The 21,864-nt window shown below is 38.8% G+C and overlaps 1 protein-coding gene across 3 annotated transcripts in view; it reads right to left on the bottom strand.

Moving 5' to 3' along the window:
- OXCT1 (3-oxoacid CoA-transferase 1) overlaps positions 1–21,864 on the bottom strand; it is a 154,580-nt gene that overhangs the window by 69,638 nt on the left and 63,078 nt on the right. For all 3 annotated transcript variants that reach the window (XM_047766433.1, XM_047766441.1, XM_047766450.1), the window contains exons 8-13: positions 15,269–15,376; positions 13,602–13,716; positions 11,074–11,168; positions 9,274–9,322; positions 2,945–3,017; positions 2,240–2,315 (exon numbers count right to left, since the gene is read on the bottom strand). In XM_047766433.1, coding sequence (XP_047622389.1) covers positions 2,240–2,315; positions 2,945–3,017; positions 9,274–9,322; positions 11,074–11,168; positions 13,602–13,716; positions 15,269–15,376 — 516 coding nt within the window. The remainder of the gene's footprint in view (positions 1–2,239; positions 2,316–2,944; positions 3,018–9,273; positions 9,323–11,073; positions 11,169–13,601; positions 13,717–15,268; positions 15,377–21,864) is intronic.

The raw sequence follows: 21,864 nt of genomic DNA, 5'->3' as shown, positions 1-21,864 counted from the left end.
CTTGTTTTTCTATGTTCCTACTACTCCCTAGCTTTCTACACAAATAAGAATTCCCATAAAGTATCAATGTGACTTACTGTATAGTTCTCAGGAGACCCTCTCTGATTTCCCTGAAGCTTTCAAAAGCTGCCAACTTCTTACAGCTATGGCTGATTTAGAATGATGGACATCTTAATTTTTTGTCTTTTTTTTTTTTAAGGGCTGCACTGGCGGCATATGGAAGTTTCCAGCCACAGCAACACCAGATCCGAGCCACATCTGTGACCACAGACCATAGCAATGCCAGATTCTTAATCTACTGAGTGAGGTCAGGGATAGAAACCATGTCTTTATGGATACTAGTCAGGTTCGTTACTGATGAGCCACAACAGGAACTCCTAGAATGATGGACTGTTTTAAACTAAAACGGTATAATTTGCTAAGAGTTTTTACTATTGGGGTCAATGATATTTACCCCTTACATTTTTAATATTATTGATATTTATTATTGATTTTTTTTTATGCACTCAAACTTGGTTCCATATTATAATCACCAGGACTGCTTTTAAAATGCCCAATGCCAGGGAATTCCCGTTGTGGCCCAGTGGTTAACGAATCCGACTAGGAACCATGAGGTTGAGGGTGTGATCCCTGGCCTTGCTCAATAGGTTAAGGATCTGGCGTTGCCGTGAGCTGTGGTGTAGGTCGCAGACGCGGCTCAGATCCAGCATTGCTGTGACTCTGGCGTAGGCTGGCAGCTACAGCCCATTAGACCCCTAGCCTGGGAATCTCCCATATGCCGCGGGAGCGGCCCAAGAAATGGCAAAAAGACAAAAATAAATAAATAAATAAATAAAATAAAAAAATAAAATGCCCAATGCCCAACCTACATCTCAGATTAATTAAATTGGAAACTCTGAGGGTGGGACCAAGGCATCAAAATTTATTAAAAACTCCCTCCACTTTCCTCAAAAAATGAATAGAGAAAAATCTAAGAAATTCCAAAAAAGCTTCTCATCAAAGAACACCAGTTACTTAAACCAATTCCTTTTAGCTGATGCCACAGAGAAACATACAGAAATCCTTAAACATACACATAAAAATAATAACCTGAACTACCAGCCAAAATGAGCTCATAATCACGGACATGCATTCACTGTTGTTTCATACACATATCAGAAAACACTAATTTGGAATACAAAGAAACACACTCATAAATCAACTGATTATAATCCTTTTCCCGAAGCTACTTTTAAGAGGTTTCTTCCTTGATTTATGTCATTAGTAAATGAAAACTGTTTGCATTTCACATGAATGGTTAAACATCATAGGTTTTATATTCTATAACAGATGACAATGTGATTGATTACTTATGGGGGTCACATGACTGTCAAGAAAGGATTTTAATCCCTATAAGAAAATAATGGAACATAAAATTAATGAATGTACTAATTGTTCTTTCTAGCTATAAAAACTTAGATATATACTATGCAGCCATAAAAAAGAACAAAAGAATGCCATTTACAGCAACATGGATGGAATTAGAGACTCTCATCCTGAGTGAAGTAAGTCAGAAAGAGAAAGACAAATGCCATATGATAACACTTATATCTGGAATCTAATATATGGCACAAATGAACCTTTCCACAGAAAAGAAAATCATGATCATGGAGAACAGACTTGTGGTTGCCAAGGGGGAGGAGGAGGGAGTGGGGTGGTTGGGGAGCTTGGGGTTAATAGATGCAAACTATTGCCTTTGGAATGGATAAGCAATGAGATCCTGCTGTATTGCACTGGGAACTATATCTAGTCACTTATAATGGAGCATGACAATGTGAGAAAAAGGAACGTGTATGTGTGACTGGGTCACCTTGCTATACAGTAGCAAATTGACAGAATACTGTAAACCAGCTACAATGGACAAAAATAAAAATCATTAAATAAAAAACTTAAGATATAAAAAAATTTGTATTTCTTACTTTTATCAGAGTATAATTACCTATTTTTTAGTCTTCCTTTTTTTTCTCTGTTTCTCTATGCTTTGGCCTTGACTTTGCCTATTTTTAGGCTCAACTACAGAGTAAACTGGCAATGCTGAATAGTTTTTAATGGTTGATTTATTAAGATTTAACTGAAATGAAAAATACATATTGAAATAACACTTATATCTGCACCCATAGCGATATTATAAGTTTCCTTAATTCTTCAAAAATAATTATTCTGACCCAGGCAAAATTCAGAAGAAAACATGTCTACTTACAGGTATCATCCAGTTAGCCAGGTCACCATATTTGGAAACCTGCATGGCTCCTAGCATTGTTAGATTGACATGTCCCCTGAGAAAGAGAATGAGGAAATATAAAGCAAACTTCACAAGCTTTATGTACCATTTGCCTGAAATTACAAGCAATTAAAATAATTCTAATCCCTGCAAAATACATTTGCTCTCCCCCACCCAACACTTGATTTCCAAATAGATTGGCTTAAGTTAATGTAGAGAAATAACCATTAAGGGTTTAAATTAAAAAAAAAAAAAAAAAACCCCAAAAACATGGTCTATAGTTTCTCCAAAATACAGCTGAAAACAGGTATACACAGTGAGTTTGTTTCTTTCTGTGAAGGAGAGTGTGGTTTGATTTGAAGGCAAACACTAGCTAGAAAATGAAAACACAGTTTGTGGAAAATATAAAGATCCTCAGAAAGAGCCTTAAAAATGTTTACTTCAGTTTAGCTGGCACACGGCTACATAGCCCATTTGGAGGGTTCTTTTAATAATAGCAGGCTGGATGTTCCAATTCCCAACATTCAATGTGGATAATTTCACATCTTGGTGCATCCAAACAAGCCCATGATCATTTCCTGGCCGGGAGATGTGGTTATGTTTCAGAGTCTTGCTAAAAGACTAAGGGGATGACTCAGCTCATTCCACACCATGTGAAACAAGAGGGGCTCCGTTATTACATACCCTCTAATCATTGCAAATGATTCATCGCTGGAGAAGTAAGAGGCTCCTGGAAGAACAGTAACTGTTTCCTTGCCTAAAAACACACACACACACACAAGAAAGAAGCGGGGGTGGGGGGGAGAAGGTAATTATACTTCTAGGAGTGGAAATCATGGTGGAGAGAGAAGTTTATACCTTCTGTTTTCTAAAGAACTAGGGCTCCCTTAACCAAAATGCAACAGCAACAGGGGAACACGATGAAAACTGCCCACCTATGAAGAGGAGCATTTTGTCACTAACATTTGTTCAGATTTGTCCTTGCATGGTGATAATAAAAAGCAGACCATTTTAATTTTATTATTGTTTTGAAATTCTCTACAGACAATAGACTCCTCTATTGCCTATTATTATATAACCTTCCCATCTCCCACCAGACCTGGTCCCTTCATAGGCCCTGTTAAATTTTAATAGGAAGAAGCAGGAAAGGGATTCCCAGGGTCCATCTGTCAGAATCCAGTGCTACTCTAAGTCACTACAGCAAAGATATTAAGGAATAGACATGAAGAAGTACAACTTTGAAGGGAATGACACAAGAGATGCCCTCAGATATTTCATAAAAATCAATGAATAATCAAGACTCCCCATCATGGCACGGCAGAAACGAATCCGTCTAGGAACTATGAGGTTGCGGGTTTGATCCCTGGCCTTGCTGAGCTGTGGTGTAGGTCGCAGATGCGGCTCAGAGCCTGTGTTGCTGTGGCCGTGGCATAGGCTGGCGGCTTATAGCTCTGATTTGACCCCTAGCCTGGGAGCCTCCATATGCCGTGGGTCTGGCCCTAAAAAGCAAAAAAAAAAAAAAAAATCAATGAATAATCTAGAAAGAGATGCCCCCACCTAATTCCTTAATGTCGTTGAGCCCAAATCTCATTTCAATCTCTCCTTCTGCCTAATCTTTCCACTCTTGCTCCTCCAGTTTCTATTAAAACCACAAAGGGTCCTCTTGAAAGGACCTCTCCCCAAACTTACATCTCATAATAAAAGTTCAGAGCAGGAAAAGTTCTTCCAGGTCATCTAGTCCTCACATAACCAATAATATCACCTCACCTGCTTTCTTCTTATGACCCATTTCCTGTCTGTTCAGGAGCTTCAGGTGCTTAGGAGAGGTTTCTGGTCTTAACAGAAGCATGCTCACACACCTTTGCCAAAGGTAAGTCAACTGGCTGAGGTCATCTCATGCCACTGCCCCAGTGTAATAGGGCAGACAAAAGAAGGCAAAGGAGAAGTGATCCCAAGATTGGAATAGAGAAAAGCTCTTGGACACAACAGGACCAGAGTGATCTGACCATGCCCAGCTGTGCAACAACTACTGTACCTGCCTCAACTTCTCAACTCTTACCTACAAGCTAACTTTCCCACCAATATCCCCCTCCATTTGAGCTCAAGTATAAAGAAAGAGTAATACTTTTTAAATTATGCCGAATTATTTATTGTCCAAAAAAGTATGATTCTAAACAAGGGAGACATTTTCGCATCTTATAAGGTACCATAAAGCTGAAAAGCTTTGGATAGTACTTTCTGGTACGGTTAGTGAGGGCAGGCTTTTAGACAGCACTTAAGATTTGGTGGATTTGGAGTTCCCGTCGTGGCGCAGTGGTTAATGAATCCAACTAGGAACCATGAGGTTGCGGGTTCGATCCCTGCCCTTGCTCAGTGGGTTGACGATCCAGCGTTGCCGTGAGCTGTGGTGTAGGTCGCAGACGTGGCTCGGATCCCGCGTTGCTGTGGCTCTGGCGTAGGCTACAGCTCCGATTCAACCCCTAGCCTGGGAACCTCCATATGCCGCGGGAGCGGCCCAAGAAATAGCAACAACAACAAAAGACAAAAGACAAAAAAAAAAAAAAAAAAAGATTTGGTGGATTAAATGAAATAATGCATGTAAACTCTAGCACCTGGCACAGAGAAAGGGCTCTGTACACATTAGTTTTTATTACTGTCACTCAAACTTGTTACCAAAAAAAAAAAAAAACCCAAACAATGCTACTGCCCTTTTAGGGAAATGCTACAGGGGCAAACTGTTGGCTTATACAGTGAGTTTAGCTTATGAACTCTAGGTTTCAGGACAAGCATAATATAACTAAATCTTATTCTAACACAACTTTCCTGTTCAGCAAATTCAGTTCCTCACCAATCCTGTGAGGTGGAAAGGCAAGGAAGAATTTGTAGGCTGAAAATGCAGAGAAACAAAATTCTCAATTATTTGATAAATAACAATGACTTCCAAAGAAGGTTTTATTTACCACTTTAGAGGAAACTTTGAACTTTGAGATCAATGCAGAGGGCTTCAGCTCTCCCCATGTGATTTATAAGGATGGTTTTACTGAAGAGCCCAGAAAACAACTCTTAAGAAACAACGTTATTATCAGGCCCCTACTATTACAGTCTGGTATCTTATAAATGCATTCTTTGAAAGCAAAGTAAGTTTTCAGCATTTTTGACATTCACTATTTGAACAAAAATAGATATCCTAAAGTTGAATCCATGCTTTTCAAATACAATGTCCAAATTTAGTCAAGAAATAACTATTAATAATACAATCAATATCTTAAAGAAAGGGGGCTTTTTTATTTGGCTATTCCTAATTGATTTCTCTCTCCTCCTGCTTTGCTCTATATATGTAAGGATCCTCTCATAATATACTGGCAATAGAGTTATTCAATTTCATGGTTACTGGTCCTGTGGTTCATGATTTAACACGTTATTCAAGTAAATGTCTACTATGTGCCTTGAACATTGTTACACACAAAAGACAGATACCCTAAACAAAGGATTCTCAAACTTTAAACACCCATCAGAATCACATGGAGGGCTTATAAAAACACAGATTGCTGAGCTCAACTCCCAGAGTTTGTCATTCAGTAGGCATGTGGGAGGCCCTGAGAATTTCCATCTCTATCAAGTCCCCTGTGGTGGGGATGCTAATTCTGTGGCTCTGGGGACCACACTTTGAGAACTGCTGTTCTAAGAAAAAGGAACATTAACATCCAGCCAGAGAGATGAATACACATGAATAATTACAAAACAAAAATGTGGTATGCTTATGAGACACAAGAGGTGTTGTGGGTTTGAAGGAGGGGCACTTCTGAGCTGCAGAAGGATTTGGAGAGGACAAACGAACAGGGACTTGAAGGGTAGTATAATGCATTTCCACAGGACATTATGGATAGAGATGGGGAATGAAAAAGGAAGAGATAGAACAAAACAAAAAGTGAAGGGCACAGGAAGAGCAAAATCAGGGAGGAAGGAAAGCATGAGTCATGATCAAAACACACCAAGCAGTTCAGTATGCATGGACCCAGGAGCCCTTGCCAGGCATAGTGAAGGACAAATTTGGAAAGATCAGTGGCAGCCATTGGATCTTGAATGCCATACTACGTGTAATTTAGTCTGCAGGCCTGTGATTCTTCAGAGGTGGCATACAGACCTCTAGAGCCAGCATTACTCATGCTTGGGGCTGGATAACTCTGTTCAGGCTATGGTAGGATATTTCACAGCATCCCTGGCCTCTACCCACTAAATGCCAGTAACAGTGGCAATCGAAAATGTCCCCAGACATTGTCAGATGTCCCCAGAGGAGCAAAATCATTCCTCTTTCCTAGTGAGAACCACTGCTCTAGAGGCATATGGCAGGAATCAGGGAGCTTCAAAGTCATAAGATTAACATGGTTGTTCTTTCCAACATAGTTTTAATCAAAGCTAAGGCATTTAAAACATTATTTTCATATTAAAATTTTTTAAAAATGAGAAATAGAAAAGAATGCAAGACAGACATTAATATGAAAGCTAACATGAGATTTATGAGAAATTTCCCAATTGCACTGGGATATTACAAAGCTTCCAGGTGTCTCAGAAATGTTCTAGGTACTGCCTTCCACACCTTCGTAAAAGCAAGGTTATCAGCAGATATAGCTCAATGTGCAGAGAAAGAGGCCAGGGTCTGGGAGCAGGAGACTGTGTGTAAGTCCAGTCGCTGGCAATGTGATCTTGACCTTCACTTTTCTGGGCCTCAGTTTCCCAACATGTATAAAAAGTTTTCAAACGATGTAATACACGTGAAAAAGTACGCTGTAAACTATGCAATGCTATTCAAGTGATCATTTTTACATAACCATGAGATTATTATTTAGAAAAAGAGATCCTTAGAGATAGTTGCATTATTTTTAAATTTTAATATACTGATTATGCGCAGAAACATAATCTTTTATATTCATTCCAAAGGATTTCTATTTTAAAAATCCTTTCAGGAGTTCCCACCGTGGCTCAGTGGTTAGTGAATCTGACCAGGAACCATGAGGTTGCAGGTTCAATCCCTGGCCTTGCTCAGTGGGTTAAGGATCCAGCATTGCCGTGAGCTGTGGTGTAGGTCGCAGACATGGCTCGGATCCCGAGTTGCTGTGGCTCTGGTATAGGCCAGTGGCTACAGCGCCAATTAGACCCCTAGCCTGGGAACCTCCACATGCCGTGGGAGCGGCCCTAGAAAAGGCAAAAAGACCAAAAAAAAAAAAAAATCCTTTCAAATTAACACAGTGGGCTGACCTTCCAGGTAATTTCCAAATTTGGGAAGCTGAGGAAACCATCAATTTACATTCTGAGTTCTCAAGCTCAAAGTATTTCTTCCCTAACTTAGCTCCCAAATTAAAAGCATCATAAATCCCAAAAAGGATTTTGATGAAAGAGTTAGAATATTATGACACTCATTTGTAGCTTGGCTTCCCAAAAGCAACAAAATCTTGTTTTACAAAGTAGTTTAGGACTATACATGGTATCTCAGAAGTTGGAATCTAAGACTGGTAGCTTCATTAGAACTGAGCTACTTTTAAGCTCAATGGAATCAGAAATGCCTACTGTCCAATGATGTCACTGAAAAAATTAACTACTTTTCCAAGGAAAGTGGGTTTTAGGAGCTCAAGGCTGAAATTTGGAAAGTGGAGTTATTCATTTTGCAGATAACTCACTAACATCATAAATTAATTAAACCAAGCAGCAAATATTTTCACAGATCAATGAGCCATTGCTAAAGGGTACAGTACAATTAAATTACAGCCTTGGTTAAATGTCACTGCTTTATCACAGTGGGCCTTTCAGAGTTTAGTCGTGTTAACTAATTCAACTATTCAACCAAGCTGTTTTACTTCCAAAATTTCTAAGCATCGAACATCAATTCTATTTGGCAGCTGGCCTTTATGTTCAGCTCCTATTGCTTCTCTTCTGAAATTTACACGTACTATTTTTGAACATGAAATAAGAATAATACTTCTGCGGGGGTAGAGTGACTAGGAGTAGAAGAAGGGTAAGGAAAACTGTGCTAGAATATAAAAATGAGCTTCTTATGGACAGCCCCACCCTAAGGATAATCTTTAGCCCCTACACAGTGGCGGTGTTGCCTCAAGCATGGGCAGTGACAGTAGCCAAAAGGTCTGACCTGTTTTTCCTCCTCTAGGCTGCTGCCACATGTGACTCTGTGTTCCAGTCAAATAAAAAGCTAATAACATAGCTTTTGAAGTATACAAATGCAGAAACAAAGGAAAAAACAGGCTAGAGACTCTACTTCGAAGAAACTGTATTGATCACTCATATCCCTGGGTCCCACTGAGTGGCAGAGTACATCCTTAAGCACCCTTGAATTTCCAAAGGACACTCTCCCCATTACAATGACATCAAGAGGACAGTTAAGCATCACCCACAACAAAACCCCCAGCATTGGATCTTGCTTTTGGCTGCTATGGGTCCACTCCCCACCTTTTCACCAGGAAAAAGCAGACCTACTTTAACCTGGGATTGGCCAAAGGGAGGCCCAGCAGAGGAGACCCCCACCCTCACCCTCACCCAGGTTTTTATAAGATGGCTGTGTCCCTCTACAAAGATCTGGTTCCTATTAGGTGGCCCTTCCCCACAGCTGCCCCTGAAGGCTAGAAGTGATAATACATCCTTTCTGGTTTCCTTTAGTTCTGTCCACACCCTTGTAAACTGTCCCTTGCTTTAATTCCTTGTTATCCTACCTAAGAGCCTTCTCTGTGTATCGTCACGATACTACTTCATTGACCTACCAAAGCTCCAGCCACTATATATATGCCCTCCTCCAATTTCTCCTCTATCTTAGTCTACCCTAAATAGAGGAGCCCTCTGACAAGCAAGCTGGACAAAGAGGGCACTAGGAAGGCTTCTCTCACCTCCTCCACAAAAAATACAGCGGAGCACTCTCCAGGAAAAGACAAAGAATCAAGCCCAACTCCCAATCTGGCAAAGAATGAAATGAATAAAATGCTGGAAAAACACATAATGAGTGAGTTTACCTGCGTTGATTAGATCTGCATCAACTTCATTTTGTAAAGGATATGGACCCTATCAAATAAAGCACATGTTCAATTAGGAAAAGAAGTTTCTCAATGAATCATACACTAAAACCATAATATAAATAACTTTGCTAAAAACCCAAGGAATTTATCACAAAAGACTTGAGGTGAACCTTTGAAAAATAATCCTGATGTTTTTGTGGCTCTGTTTCTCACATCCATTAGTCTTTTCTACACTGATAACTGTGATTGGGTAAATGAAAAATATTTTCTAAAAACTACCAGACTGAAAGAATAAGCTATTAGAAATACAGGCCAGTAAAAAAAGTAATGATTTAGCACCTACTATGCAGCAATGTTATTCACACATCTTCCTGATAGTATCAGTGAATAAACGGCTGCTTTATTCGGCCAAAAGGGTCTGGAGAGGCACAGTTTCAGTTTTCTGGCTCGCAGCACCCAAAAATTTATTCTTCAAATAAACTGAAATGTTTTAGACTTACGTAAGTTTTTCTTTAAAGAGTGACCACAGGTAATTCACATCAACATATTTCCCTTGTCTTCAAAATGAGGAAATGGGTCACTCTAGGTAATCTCTAAGGTACCTTAAAAACAATGTCTTTGACTGCAACATAAATCTGCTTTCATCCAGACTCACAGCATTTTTATGTTTTTGAAAATGGTCACAATTATTGGAGTTCCCATCATGGCGCAGCGGAAACAAATCCGACTAGGAACCATGAGGTTGCCAGGTTCGATCCCTGGCCTCGCTCAGTGGGTTAAGGATCCGGTGTTGCTGTGAGCTGTGGTGTAGGCTGAGATGCAGCTTGGATCTGGCGTTGCTGTGGCTGTGGTGTAGGCCAGCAGCCGTAGCTCTGATTAGACCCCTAGCCTGAGCACCACCATATGCCTCAAGTGTGGCCCTAAAAAGGAAGGGAAAAAAAAAAAAAGATATATGACAAAATGGTCACAATTATTGCTTCAGTCAGTCAGTATCAGCTACATGCTCATGATCATTGTTTACATTTCAAATACCGAATATGCATTTTACATACAATTTGTACTTTGCTAACAGTTAAGCTCTACTGAGAAGTAATAAAAGATTAGGAATACTATAAATTGGAAAACCCTAAGTAATCTCTGCCATAATTAATAATAAAAATGTTATCCAGGAAGCCAAAGTATTTCTTAATTTTAGTGTAATACTGAATAAAAAGAATGGCCAAATTCTATGAAAATGTTGAGTTCATCTGAAAGGTTCATCTTGAGGATGGAAAAATTCTACCCTTTTGAAGAACACAGCCTCAAAATGGGTATTACATGAGAGGAACTTTTTGAATTAATCACCGCTAAAAAATGTTCTCTCCTAAAGTAGAAACCGTACTCCTCAGGTTCTCACACTGAACTTTACTGATTGTTATTTAAGGTCGGAATTGTTAATGACCTGCATTATCTTGTTCAATCACACAAAGGTTAAAAATAGCTACCTAAACAGGCCTGTGTGAGGTCTCTGACGCAGGTGCAATAAGGGTGGTGGAAGCCAATACACAGACAAAGGAGGCGCAGTTGGAAAGTTCACAGAGCCTGGAAACTCCCATCTACTCCATAAAATACAGTACAACATGCTCACCAGTACCACCATTTTATGAGAAAAGTTAAATATTTTATTATGTGCATAAAAAGAAATAAAAAAATTGGGAATTTTAAGCTAACAACTCTCAGTTACAAGCAGATGTTACTATAAGAAATATCTCATTCTCCATCAAGACTGGATTGATAAAACTTTAATTTCTATCTTACCAAACCCAGGATTCCATTTTCACTTTGCAGGTGGACAGTCATATTTGGGCTGATAAAGTTGCTGGCCAGAAGTGGGATTCCTATGCCCAAATTAGCTGGGAAAAAAAAGATGTTAAGGTCCAGCATACAAAAGGTGGAGCGATTGTGCCATAAATCTTCTACATGTAGAAATCTGAACAGAAGCCTTCTTGAAAGGTACTTACTTGTAATGGAATCATTGACTACATTCTCCCATCACCTTCAAGGCACTATTTTATAATTTTTTTCAAAAAGAAAGTCTCTTCACAAAAAAAAAAAAGAAAGTCTCTTCATTCATCACAGCTTTTCCCATAAAGATATCAAAGTAGAGGCCTCAGAAGACTAGCCAAGAGGTCATTTTTATTGTAAGACATATTTAGAAAATTTGGACTGTGTTATGCCTTATTATGACTGATGACTGATGACTGATGTAACATGGCCTGACCTTTGTTTAAAAACATTTTTCACTACTCAAAACTCCAAGTGGAAAATAAAGATGATTCTAAAAATGGATACCCTGTTTGAATTACAAAAAACTTTTTTGACGACACTGAAATGTCTGTATAGATTCCTTTGGGTCACTGTGATAACATTCCTTGGTAAGTGAATCTTACGAGATACAAAGAGGAAGGTGATTCAGTGAATACAAGATAAAAAGAAGCTGTGCCACAGCATCAAAGAGCTGAGGGTATTAAATCTTCTTTAGATGATGAAAGTAGGGCCCTGACATGTATGCAGTATGTGGATTCCATATTGCCTCTCAACATAAGCAGGCTGATCAGATCAGAAATACTGACGCTGCCTGGAACAACTGTGCATGCTGTCCACTACCACTGCACTACACAGACCTTGCCAGAATTAGTGCAAAGAATGGTGGCGCTCTGATGAGATTCTGATAATAAGTTCTTTGTGACTTATGGCCAGAGAAGATAAAGTTTGTCTATGCAGCCATACTGTAGACCAGTATAGCCAGCAAGACAACTCAATGAACCAGATCACCTCCTGTGAAGACAGTAAGTCTGGGAGTTCCCACCGTGGCTCAGCGGTAACAAGCCTAACTATCCATGAGGAGGTAGGATCGATCCCTGAACTCGCTCAGTGCGTTAAAAGGATCTGGCGCTGCCATGAGCTGTGGTTTAGGTCGCAGACATGACTTGGATCCTAAATTGCTGTGGCAAGCAGCTACAGTTCCTGATTCGACCCCTAGCCTGGGAACCTCCATATGCCATGGGTGTGGCCCTAAAAAGACCAAAAAACCCCAACAAAGTAGAAAAAGAGAGTCCTCCCAGTCAATATCGGCCCAAACGATGATATTCTTGGACTAATGGTAGCTCAGAGAATGAGACATGTGTCATGTTTCTAGTACCTCCTATCCCAGGACTTTAAGTATGGCTTTACTATATTCACCATTTGACAAATATTTATCTTACTATACACTATTTGACTTTATATGGGAGTTCCCTTGTGGTACAGTAGGTTAAAGATCCAGTGTTGTCACTTCAGCAGCTAGAGTCACTGCTATGGTGAGTGATCTGTCCCTGGCCTGGGAATTTCCACATGCCACAAGCACAGCCAAAAAACAAAAAAATAAAATAATGTATTTGTATTATATAGCTAAACAGCTTGAAAATTAGCAAAATGGTGAATGCACTATTATTTAAACACATTCAAAATCAAAATAGTAATTGCACTAAATTACCTCTACCTACCTCTTTTTAAACAAAATATCTAAAGAAGAATTTGGAGTTCCTGTCCTGGCTCAGTGGTTAACGAATCTGGCTAGGAACCATGAGGTTGTGGGTTCAATCCCTGGCCTTGCTCAGTGGGTTAATGATCCAGCATTGCTGTGAGCTGTGGTGTAGGTTCCAGACACAGCTCGGATCCTACATTGCTGTGGCTGTGGTGTAGGCCAGCAGCTGCAGCTCTGACTGGACCCCTAGGCTGGGAACTTCCATATGCCATAGAAAAGACAAAAAGACAGAAATAAAATTTTTAAAAAATCATGAAGAATTTGAACCATTCATTGAATATCGTTATACAACATCAGCTATATAATGGTACACTCACGGGATCTCTGCCAAGGGAAACAAGAGGTTGTTAAGAAGTTGGGTCTTATGTTTCAATGAGTGTGTAAATGTCAGAACACAGAGAAAGTAAATAGCATGGGTTATAACTAGTACTTCTGATATTTGAAACCCTCATCTTGGGTAATCTCTTTTCCCAATTAGCTTTAGCCAAATACCAGAATGTACTGAAATCCACTGTATTTTAGAGAAAAGCTAAGCAAATTCTTGGTAACCACTTTGTTTCAAGAAGGCAAATGGATTTTAATTCTAGTTTCATACATCTTGATATTAGGTTATATGCCACATTTTATAAAAATTGATCAATTGTTTTAGAAGTTAAAATAGTCTAGAAAAGAATCACTATGTAAGAGCCCTAGTAACCTGATGAGGATGTAAAAAGCGAGTACTACATCTTTTCCCAATCACAGAAAGAATAAAGGATACCATACATGCCATCCTCAAATTCAAGAGCCGCCCGCTTGATGATCCGTTCTCTTACATTATCTCCAAGTTTACCAGATTTGGTTTTTACATCTTCCTCTTTCCGGACTGATAAACGCTTCAAAATAAACAGAAATAAATTATTCGTGGTTGAGGTATACCTTGTATTTTATCACAGCTGAAATACAAAATTGTCCCAGAAAAAAAAAAAATTAACTCTCCCCCATTACTATGAGGCAAATCTGCAGTATAATAGAGAGCATTTTTTTAAAGAATAATATGGATGACATTTGATGACAGAAATGATTCTTTAGAAAGTGAGTGAGGGGAGTTCCCATCGTGGCGCAGTGGTTAACGAATCCGACTAGGAACCATGAGGTTGAGGGTTCGGTCCCTGGCCTTGCTCAGTGGGTTAACGATCCGGCGTTGCCATGAGCTGTGGTGTAGGTTGCAGACGTGGCTCGGATCCCGCGTTGCTGTGGCTCTGGCGTAGGCCGGTGGCTACAGCTCCGATTCAACCCCTAGCCTGGGAACCTCCATATGCCGCGGGAGCGGCCCAAGAAATAGCAAAAAGACAAAAAAAAAAAAAGAAAGAAAGTGAGTGAAAGAGGTCAGTTGTTTGAAGAGGGAAATATACTTGTTCTGTCTCTTCAAAGCAAGTAATTCCTCTCTTACTGCCACACTTAGTATTACTAGTGTTAGTCTTAAAATTTCTGCAATTAACTTCTCCTCAGGTGTTCAGGGACTAAACCAGAACGAATGAATAGGCCTTCGGACTCCATTTTTGCAGGGCTGTCAGAATGTGTTTACCAGGTATTGCTGCTGCCAACTGCCTATTTCCACCGGCAGAGTCTAGACTGGCATTTGCTATAAACGATGGCATTACAGGCATCATACAAATATCTAAAACCACCCAGAAAACTATTTCCATTACTAATTCTCCTTGATATAGACTCTGGCTCCTGTTTGCCACTGTCCCATTTTTTCTCCCTGGCTTTTGACATTAGTTTTAGATTTCAGAACATCTCTCCATTTGTCCACAATTAGAAGAGGTGTCTTTGAATCCCTGGTATTTCTTACTGCATGTCTATCGTGCTACTGATCCTTAGACACTTTGGAATCTTGATATCAATAACTCTGGCCCAGCTGCTCTTCATGTTCTCAGAGTACCTCCAGTGCTCCTGGAACCCACTCCTTGCCACAGTCTAATACTCACCAGCTGCCCAGAGCCCAACACTCATGGGAAATTATATTCTTTCTATACTCTCTAACACGCATAGACTTCAAGATAGATAGACAGTTCTAAACACTCAAACACTAAGAGTCCATCAGGAGTATAGCTACCAAAGACCTGATTATATTTCTCTACCCCTGAAGGAAGCCAGCCAAATCTATGCATCATAAATTAGGACAGTTACAAAAGCCTGGAAGACACAGCCTAGAGAATCATGTAACTTAGTGATACGCATGTTGTAAACACAAGTCTGTTGAGCTGGACAATTACATAGATGATCGTGTTCCCTCAAGATGGACACATGAGAAGCTCCTATTAAGATTCAAGGCAAGACTTCCTGTTCAGTTCTAATTCCTTATCATCTGGAGTGGCCCCAGGCACACATCTCTCTGACAGTCAGATCCATAAATACTGACAAACAAGCTAAGTCAATTACCTCAATTCTTTTCTCATATTTTTCTCCCTTTATAAGGCGATGTACATAAATCTTAGGAATATGAATGTCCTCTGGGGCAAATGATCCAATATCCACAATTTCTTCAACCTAGACAAAGAAAAAAATTTTTAATTAAGTAGCAAGAATGTAAACTGAGTATTTTTTTATTTAAAAAAGGTGAATGCACCTTTACCTCCAACTTAGGTCAGATATACAATATAAAAAAGAAATACATACACACACAAATACACATACATATCAAAAAGAAATAAAAAGAATAAATACACATACACAAACACACACACAAACTTTTGGACCCACAAAAAAAGAAATCCAATTACATTTGTCTGAACATAAAATACAGAACATAAAGCTCTAGAACTTTGCTTAAAACAGCCTTGGTTACAAATTGACAAAAGATTTGTCAGTACAGCTGCTTGAACTTTCACAAATTGCAGCTCAACTATGAAAAATCTGAAAACACGTTCCTTAAATCCAGATTTTCAGAATTAGTGGAAAATTTATCATATCAAAGACAAAAATCTATAACAACATCTGCTTGGTCAATTACTTTTTAAATATAGATACAAATGCTAATTGTAACCATTTTTAATTATTGCTGTCATTAGCTTCCTAGGATCGTGATAGAATTGCAATTGCTGAAATAATTTTACTTTAAGATTAAAATTAATTTCAATATGGAAATTTGAAAAAGGAAATATTAACTAATAACTAGAGTTTCTAATAATTAGAATTAAGGTTATTCACAGAGCAAAAGGGCATTTTATAACAATACTGAATGTTCCAAGTTTGCTATTTTACAATTCATTTTTAAGAAGGACAAAAGAAATTGCTTTTTTAAAGATTTTTCAAAGATTTTTTGTTTTGTTTTGTTTCAAGATTTTTAAAAATCCAGAATAACAAAGATCAAGAAACTAAGGTCACCACCGCTGAGATCAAAAAATTATCTTTTTAGGAGTTCCCATTGTGGCTCAGGGGGAGCAAATCTGACTAGTATTCATGAGGACTGAGGTTCAATTTCTGACCTCGCTCAGGGACTTAAGGATACGATGTTGCCGTGCTGTGGTGTAGGTGGCAGACATGGCTCAGATGTGGCTTTGCTGTGGCTATAGCGTAGGCTGGCAGCTGCAGCTCTGAATTGACCCCTAGCCTGGGAACCTCCATATGCTGAGGGTGTGTCCCTAAAAAGACAAAAAAAAAAAAAAATAGGAGAGAGAGAGAGAGAGAAATTATCTTTTTGGTGCCAAGGAAAATATTATCTTGAAGACTGAGAATGCCCACCTTAATAGAACAACCTACTTAAATGAATTGACTTGTACAAGGAGAGTTGTATTAAACTACTCTCCTAAACTAGTAACTGAACTCTACAGAAGTAGGGTTGAGGTTAAGTAGCCCTCTTTATGCTATCCTACCAGGTATGCCCATGCCAATTCCTCCTACAATGAAAGAATAACAAGGATCACAAGTGTCATTTTCATCATTGCACCCTGCTCCCAAATAGCTGAAAAAGAAAAGGACATGGTTGATAAAAGCTATCTTCTTTGTGGATAAGCAACGAGATCCTGTTGTATAACACAAGGAACTAATCTAATCTAATCATTTGTTATGGAACATGATGGAGGATAATGTGGAAAAAAGAATGTATATAAATGTATAACTGGGTCACTTTGCTGTACAGCAGAAATTGACAGAACACTGTAAATGAACTATAATAAAAAATAATTTTTTAAAAAAAGCTATCTTCTTTGATGAACAGAAGGATCTTAATAAAAATCAAACAAAAACTTTAAGGAAGAATCAATAAACATGTGGGCATTCAAGTTGAAATAGTGAATACAGGTGTCTATCCACATTCTTCTGAGAATGAGTTAGGGGGAGTCAAGGGGACTCCCCATCACTATCCTCTTTATCTTCTCCTCTAAACTTCTCTATGCTCTGATATATCAAGAGCAGGACACTCACTTTCTACATATTCATCAGGTTACCAGGCCTCTGGCATATTGATTCCCTTCCAGTCCACTGCAAGCAAGGGAGTGACCAGGTAAACAGGAGGTGGACATAGGAAGGACAGAGCAGCTAAGCACTACTTTTACCTTTTCTTCTTCTTCTTTTTTTTTTTTTTTGGTCTTTTTGCCATTTTCTTGGGCCGCTCTCGCAGCATATGGAGGTTCCCAGGCTAGGGGTCAAATCGGAGCTATAGCCACCAGCCTATGCCAGAGCCACAGCAATGCTGGATCCAAGGCGCGTCTGCAACCTACATCACAGCTCACGGCAATGCCGGATCGTTAACCCACTGAGCAAGGCCAGGGATCAAACCCTCAACCTCATGGTTCCTAGTCAGGTTCGTTAACCACTGCACCACGACGGGAACTCCTACTTTTACCTTTTCAACTAGTCAGCCACTAGGGTTCACTCACATATTTATACTTATTTAAGCCTTCAAAGAAGTTCTTGACTTAAAAAAACTTTATCCTGAGGATATATTATTCTAAGGATATATACGAAGCCATTATTCTGAGGACATAAGCGAAGGCTTGCTATTCCTGAAAATACTGGACACAGCATTTGTTAAAAGAATAATGAGTTGGGAATATCCTAAAGGAGCAACAATAGGATAATGGTAAAATATATATGGTACATCCACATGATAAGTCAATACTGTGCTCTCATAATATTTAATGATGTCTCATGATATAATGTTTTATAAAATGCAAGGTTTTATATAAATATTTACAGATATGTTCTTTTGCTCAATTATTTCTATAGCTACAAAAAACTGAGAGGAAAAAACAAAGGAAATTAATATTAAAATGTTAATAATTATTATCTCTGGATGATATAGTACAAGTTATTTTTGTTGAATTTTACTGTTGCAATCAAAAAGTGAAAAACCAGAGTTCCCGTCGTGGCGCAGTGGTTAACGAATCCGACTAGGAACCATGAGGTTGCAGGTTCGGTCCCTGCCCTTGTTCAGTGGGTTGACGATCCGGCGTTGCCGTGAGCTGTGGTGTAGGTTACAGACTCCGGCTCGGATCCTGCGTTGCTGTGGCTCTGGTGTAGGCCGGGGGCCACAGCTCCAATTCGACCCCTAGCCTGGGAACCTCCATATGCCACGGGAGCGGCCCAAAGAAATAGCAAAAAAAGACAAAAAAAAAGTGAAAAACCTACATTTTTTTCCCCTTTTCTTTTTGACCATGGTGTGCAGCAGCTTGATGTGGGATCTCAGTTCCCAGGTCAGGGACTGAACCCAGGTCACAGAGGTGAAAGTGCTGAGTCCTAATCACTAGACCACCAGACCAAATTTTTGCCCTACAAAAACTCTGCCCTACAAAAAAATTTTTTAAAGATGCGATAGACGCCAAGTACATAGTTTCTAAAACTAGGAAATACTTAAGTGGAAGATGTAATTAATAAATTCCTTAATTAGTTAGACATGTGCCAAAAGGACAAATTATACAGAAAACAGAGACTTAAGAAAAACTGTGGTTTCTAAACTCCAAAAGCACTTATGATGTTATGAAATAAACTCTTTTTTCTTACATGTTTTAAGAAAATACAAATTATCCTCCATGCCTAATGCTGTTCCAAAAGTTCAGGCCCTCTTATCTCTTGCTTGAATTATTGCATAAGCTTCCTAATTGGTCTCCCTGCCTCCACTCTTCAGTAGGAGCAAGAAACACAATGAAGAAGAAAAAAAAAGTAATACTTTTCACTTAAACCAAAAAATGTTGATGGTAACCAGTCCTTCTTTTCTTATGGTTCTGCCAAAGAGAGATTTCACAAAAAAACTCCAAATTAAAACAGAGTCCCTTTACCAAGGACAATTACATCATGACTTTCACAGCAAATGGAATGAAAGAATCTATCCCACTAAAACACTGATGAAAAGCAAGGATTCAGTTAAAAGTAATCAGTTCCAGATACTGTCATCCTAATATGAATGATTTTCCTATTGTCAAAAATGCATGGGCAGCATTTGTCAAAAAAATATCAACACTGAACAGTACTGCAAATTTCTATACAAAATTCAAAGCCTTCCCAGAGTTGGTTAGCAGAGTTAATCACAGAGGAAGAAAATATTTGAAGTACAAACCAAAAGAAGAAAACATATGTTTTCAGACAATCTGTGAAAAGAGTTTACCAAAAAAAAAAAAAAAAAAGATGAAGAAGAGGCAGAACTATCTTAATGCTAGCTATTGAAAGGACTGCAGTCTTCTGTGCTGGTTTTGTGTGATCTTGAGAAAGAACAATGTGGTGAGGGGGAAGTCTGGTAAGATCAGGCAATAACATAAGAGTCAAACGAAATCTGAAAAGAAAAAGATGAATAAAAAGAGTTCATTAAGGAAGAAGTAAAAATAAAAGCTCCTAAGAGCTCTTCCTAAGCACAGCAGAAATGTACCTCCTGAAATCAGAAGTTGGTACAATAGGGAATAAAGGACAAAGAAAAAGCCATAGTGCAAAACAGTGGGCATGTTTTAAGTGTCCTTGGCCAAGCTCAAGAAGGAGGAATGGTGGTAGCTAAGAGCCACCCAGACTTTTCCCTGGCACTATGCATGGTTCTTATGCAGCCCCAGCTGGTACACCCAGAAATCCAGACACTTGAGGCTTCTCTAATTAGTCTTGTCATTAGCAGGAAAATAGAGGCTAGGAAATGTTAATTATTATTGATTTGAACTTTGTTTGGAAAGGATGATTTCTCTGCCCTGCACACTTCCTACTTTACAATTCTGAAAAGTTTGCTTTTAAAGTTTGGAGAAAGGTAAGAATTCATCTTTCAGTGACAATGGTTTTTTGTTTTGTTTTGTTTTGTTTTACATATGCTGATTGACAATGTTTTTGTTTTTACTTGGCAAACATTATTTATATTTCAGCTAAGGTAACAGAGGAGCAGCAAGCCTTCTTGTTTTCTTATTTTAGTGACAACCTCAATCAGTTATAGCCACAAAAATGGGCCTAACTCCAAAGCCTATTAGAGAGAAAAGTGGTGCACTTGTTAACCTCACTGTGCGATTCCCAGTAAGGGCTGTGGTGGGAGGAAAGGGAGGAATCACGTTGCAGATTTTTTTTTCCTGAATCATTTTAACCTTCAAAAAGGCTTAGGATGAATATTCTTCTTCTGTCAAAAAATTTAAAAAGCAGACAACAGCAAGCAATAATGGCTAGAATCATAAAAAAAGAAAGTAACCCCGAATTAGTTGGAAAAAAAAAAAAGACTTGGAAGACTAAAAAAAATGGAAGAGGCAATGAGCCAATAATAGAAAAATAACAAGCTAGATTCAGAGGTGTGCTAGATACTAATTTAACCCCCAAAAAAGGGGTAAGAGGAAGAGAAAATGTGGAGCAAAAGGGGGTCAGCATGCAAGACATCTTTCCCAAAAATCCAAAAGAGCAAAAAATAAATAAAAACAATATTTTAAAAATCCAAGGAAATAAGAAAATCCTCATCTTCTTAAGCTTCATGCTCAGGAGTGATCTGACAAGTACAAAAATACAGGAGAAAAAGGCATGAAAGCTAAAAGGGCCTGGAACAAATACATAGGCTCTTAGGTGCCTCTACAGAAAAGCACCAAGACTGAAAAGATGAGTAACTATTAATGAATTTGCAACCTTATAAATAGTTTTAAATATGATTTCAGGAGTTCCCGTCGTGGCGCAGTGGTTAACGAATCCAACTAAGAACCATGAGGTTGCGGGGTTCGATCCCTGCCCTTGCTCAGTGGGTTAACGATCCGGCGTTGCCCTGAGCTGTGGTGTAGGTTGCAGACGCAGCTCGGATCCTGCGTTGCTGTGGCTCTGGCGTAGGCCAGTGGCTACAGCTCCGATTCGACCCCTAGCCTGAGAACCTCCATATGCCACGGGAGCGGCCCAAAGAAATAGCAAAAAAAAAAGACAAAAAAAATATATATATATGATTTCATAGTCATTATTGAAATCTGGCAGACCGGATCTCATGCCAATGGACACTCCAATGTCCAGTGAAAATAAGCTGACAAAAGAACAAGCTATGTCAAGAAAATATACACACTGACCTAGCAATGAGATCTGGTAAAATATATTTCAAGTGACTTTAAAAGGAGAAAGAATATCACACTAATGGCCATATAATCAGAGGCTCACCAAACTAAAGATGTAGATGGTGTATTTTTAATAGAAATGATGAAATTGGCTCAGAAACAAGATAATGATATAAGATGGTGATACCACGGGAGATGCCAATTATTTGAACATCTCCTGTTCATCATATTCTGCTGATAAATTCTATATTGCCTTCTGACAAGTCCTATTTTTTAGAATGAAACAGTGAGAGAAACCATGATTCTAGACTTCTAACCAATAAGGATAAATTGCATGGTAAAGTAGAAATGATGGAAGCCCTGAGAGAAAGTGACAATATAAAATTGGAATTTGTAATAGACCGGGAACTGAATCCTGGCATACATAGAAATGTATTCTGGTCATTGAAATAAATCAGATTTCAAAAAGTTGAGATAGAGAAGAAAAAAAAAAAGCAATATCAAGTAGTCAGAAACTCTATGTAACAGAAGGGGGTACGAGGGATGTGAGGTTCTTAAACC

This window comes from Phacochoerus africanus, chromosome 1 (genome assembly GCF_016906955.1).
Source record: "Phacochoerus africanus isolate WHEZ1 chromosome 1, ROS_Pafr_v1, whole genome shotgun sequence".
Taxonomy (NCBI): domain Eukaryota; kingdom Metazoa; phylum Chordata; class Mammalia; order Artiodactyla; family Suidae; genus Phacochoerus; species Phacochoerus africanus.
This window is presented reverse-complemented; position numbering and strand designations above follow the sequence as displayed.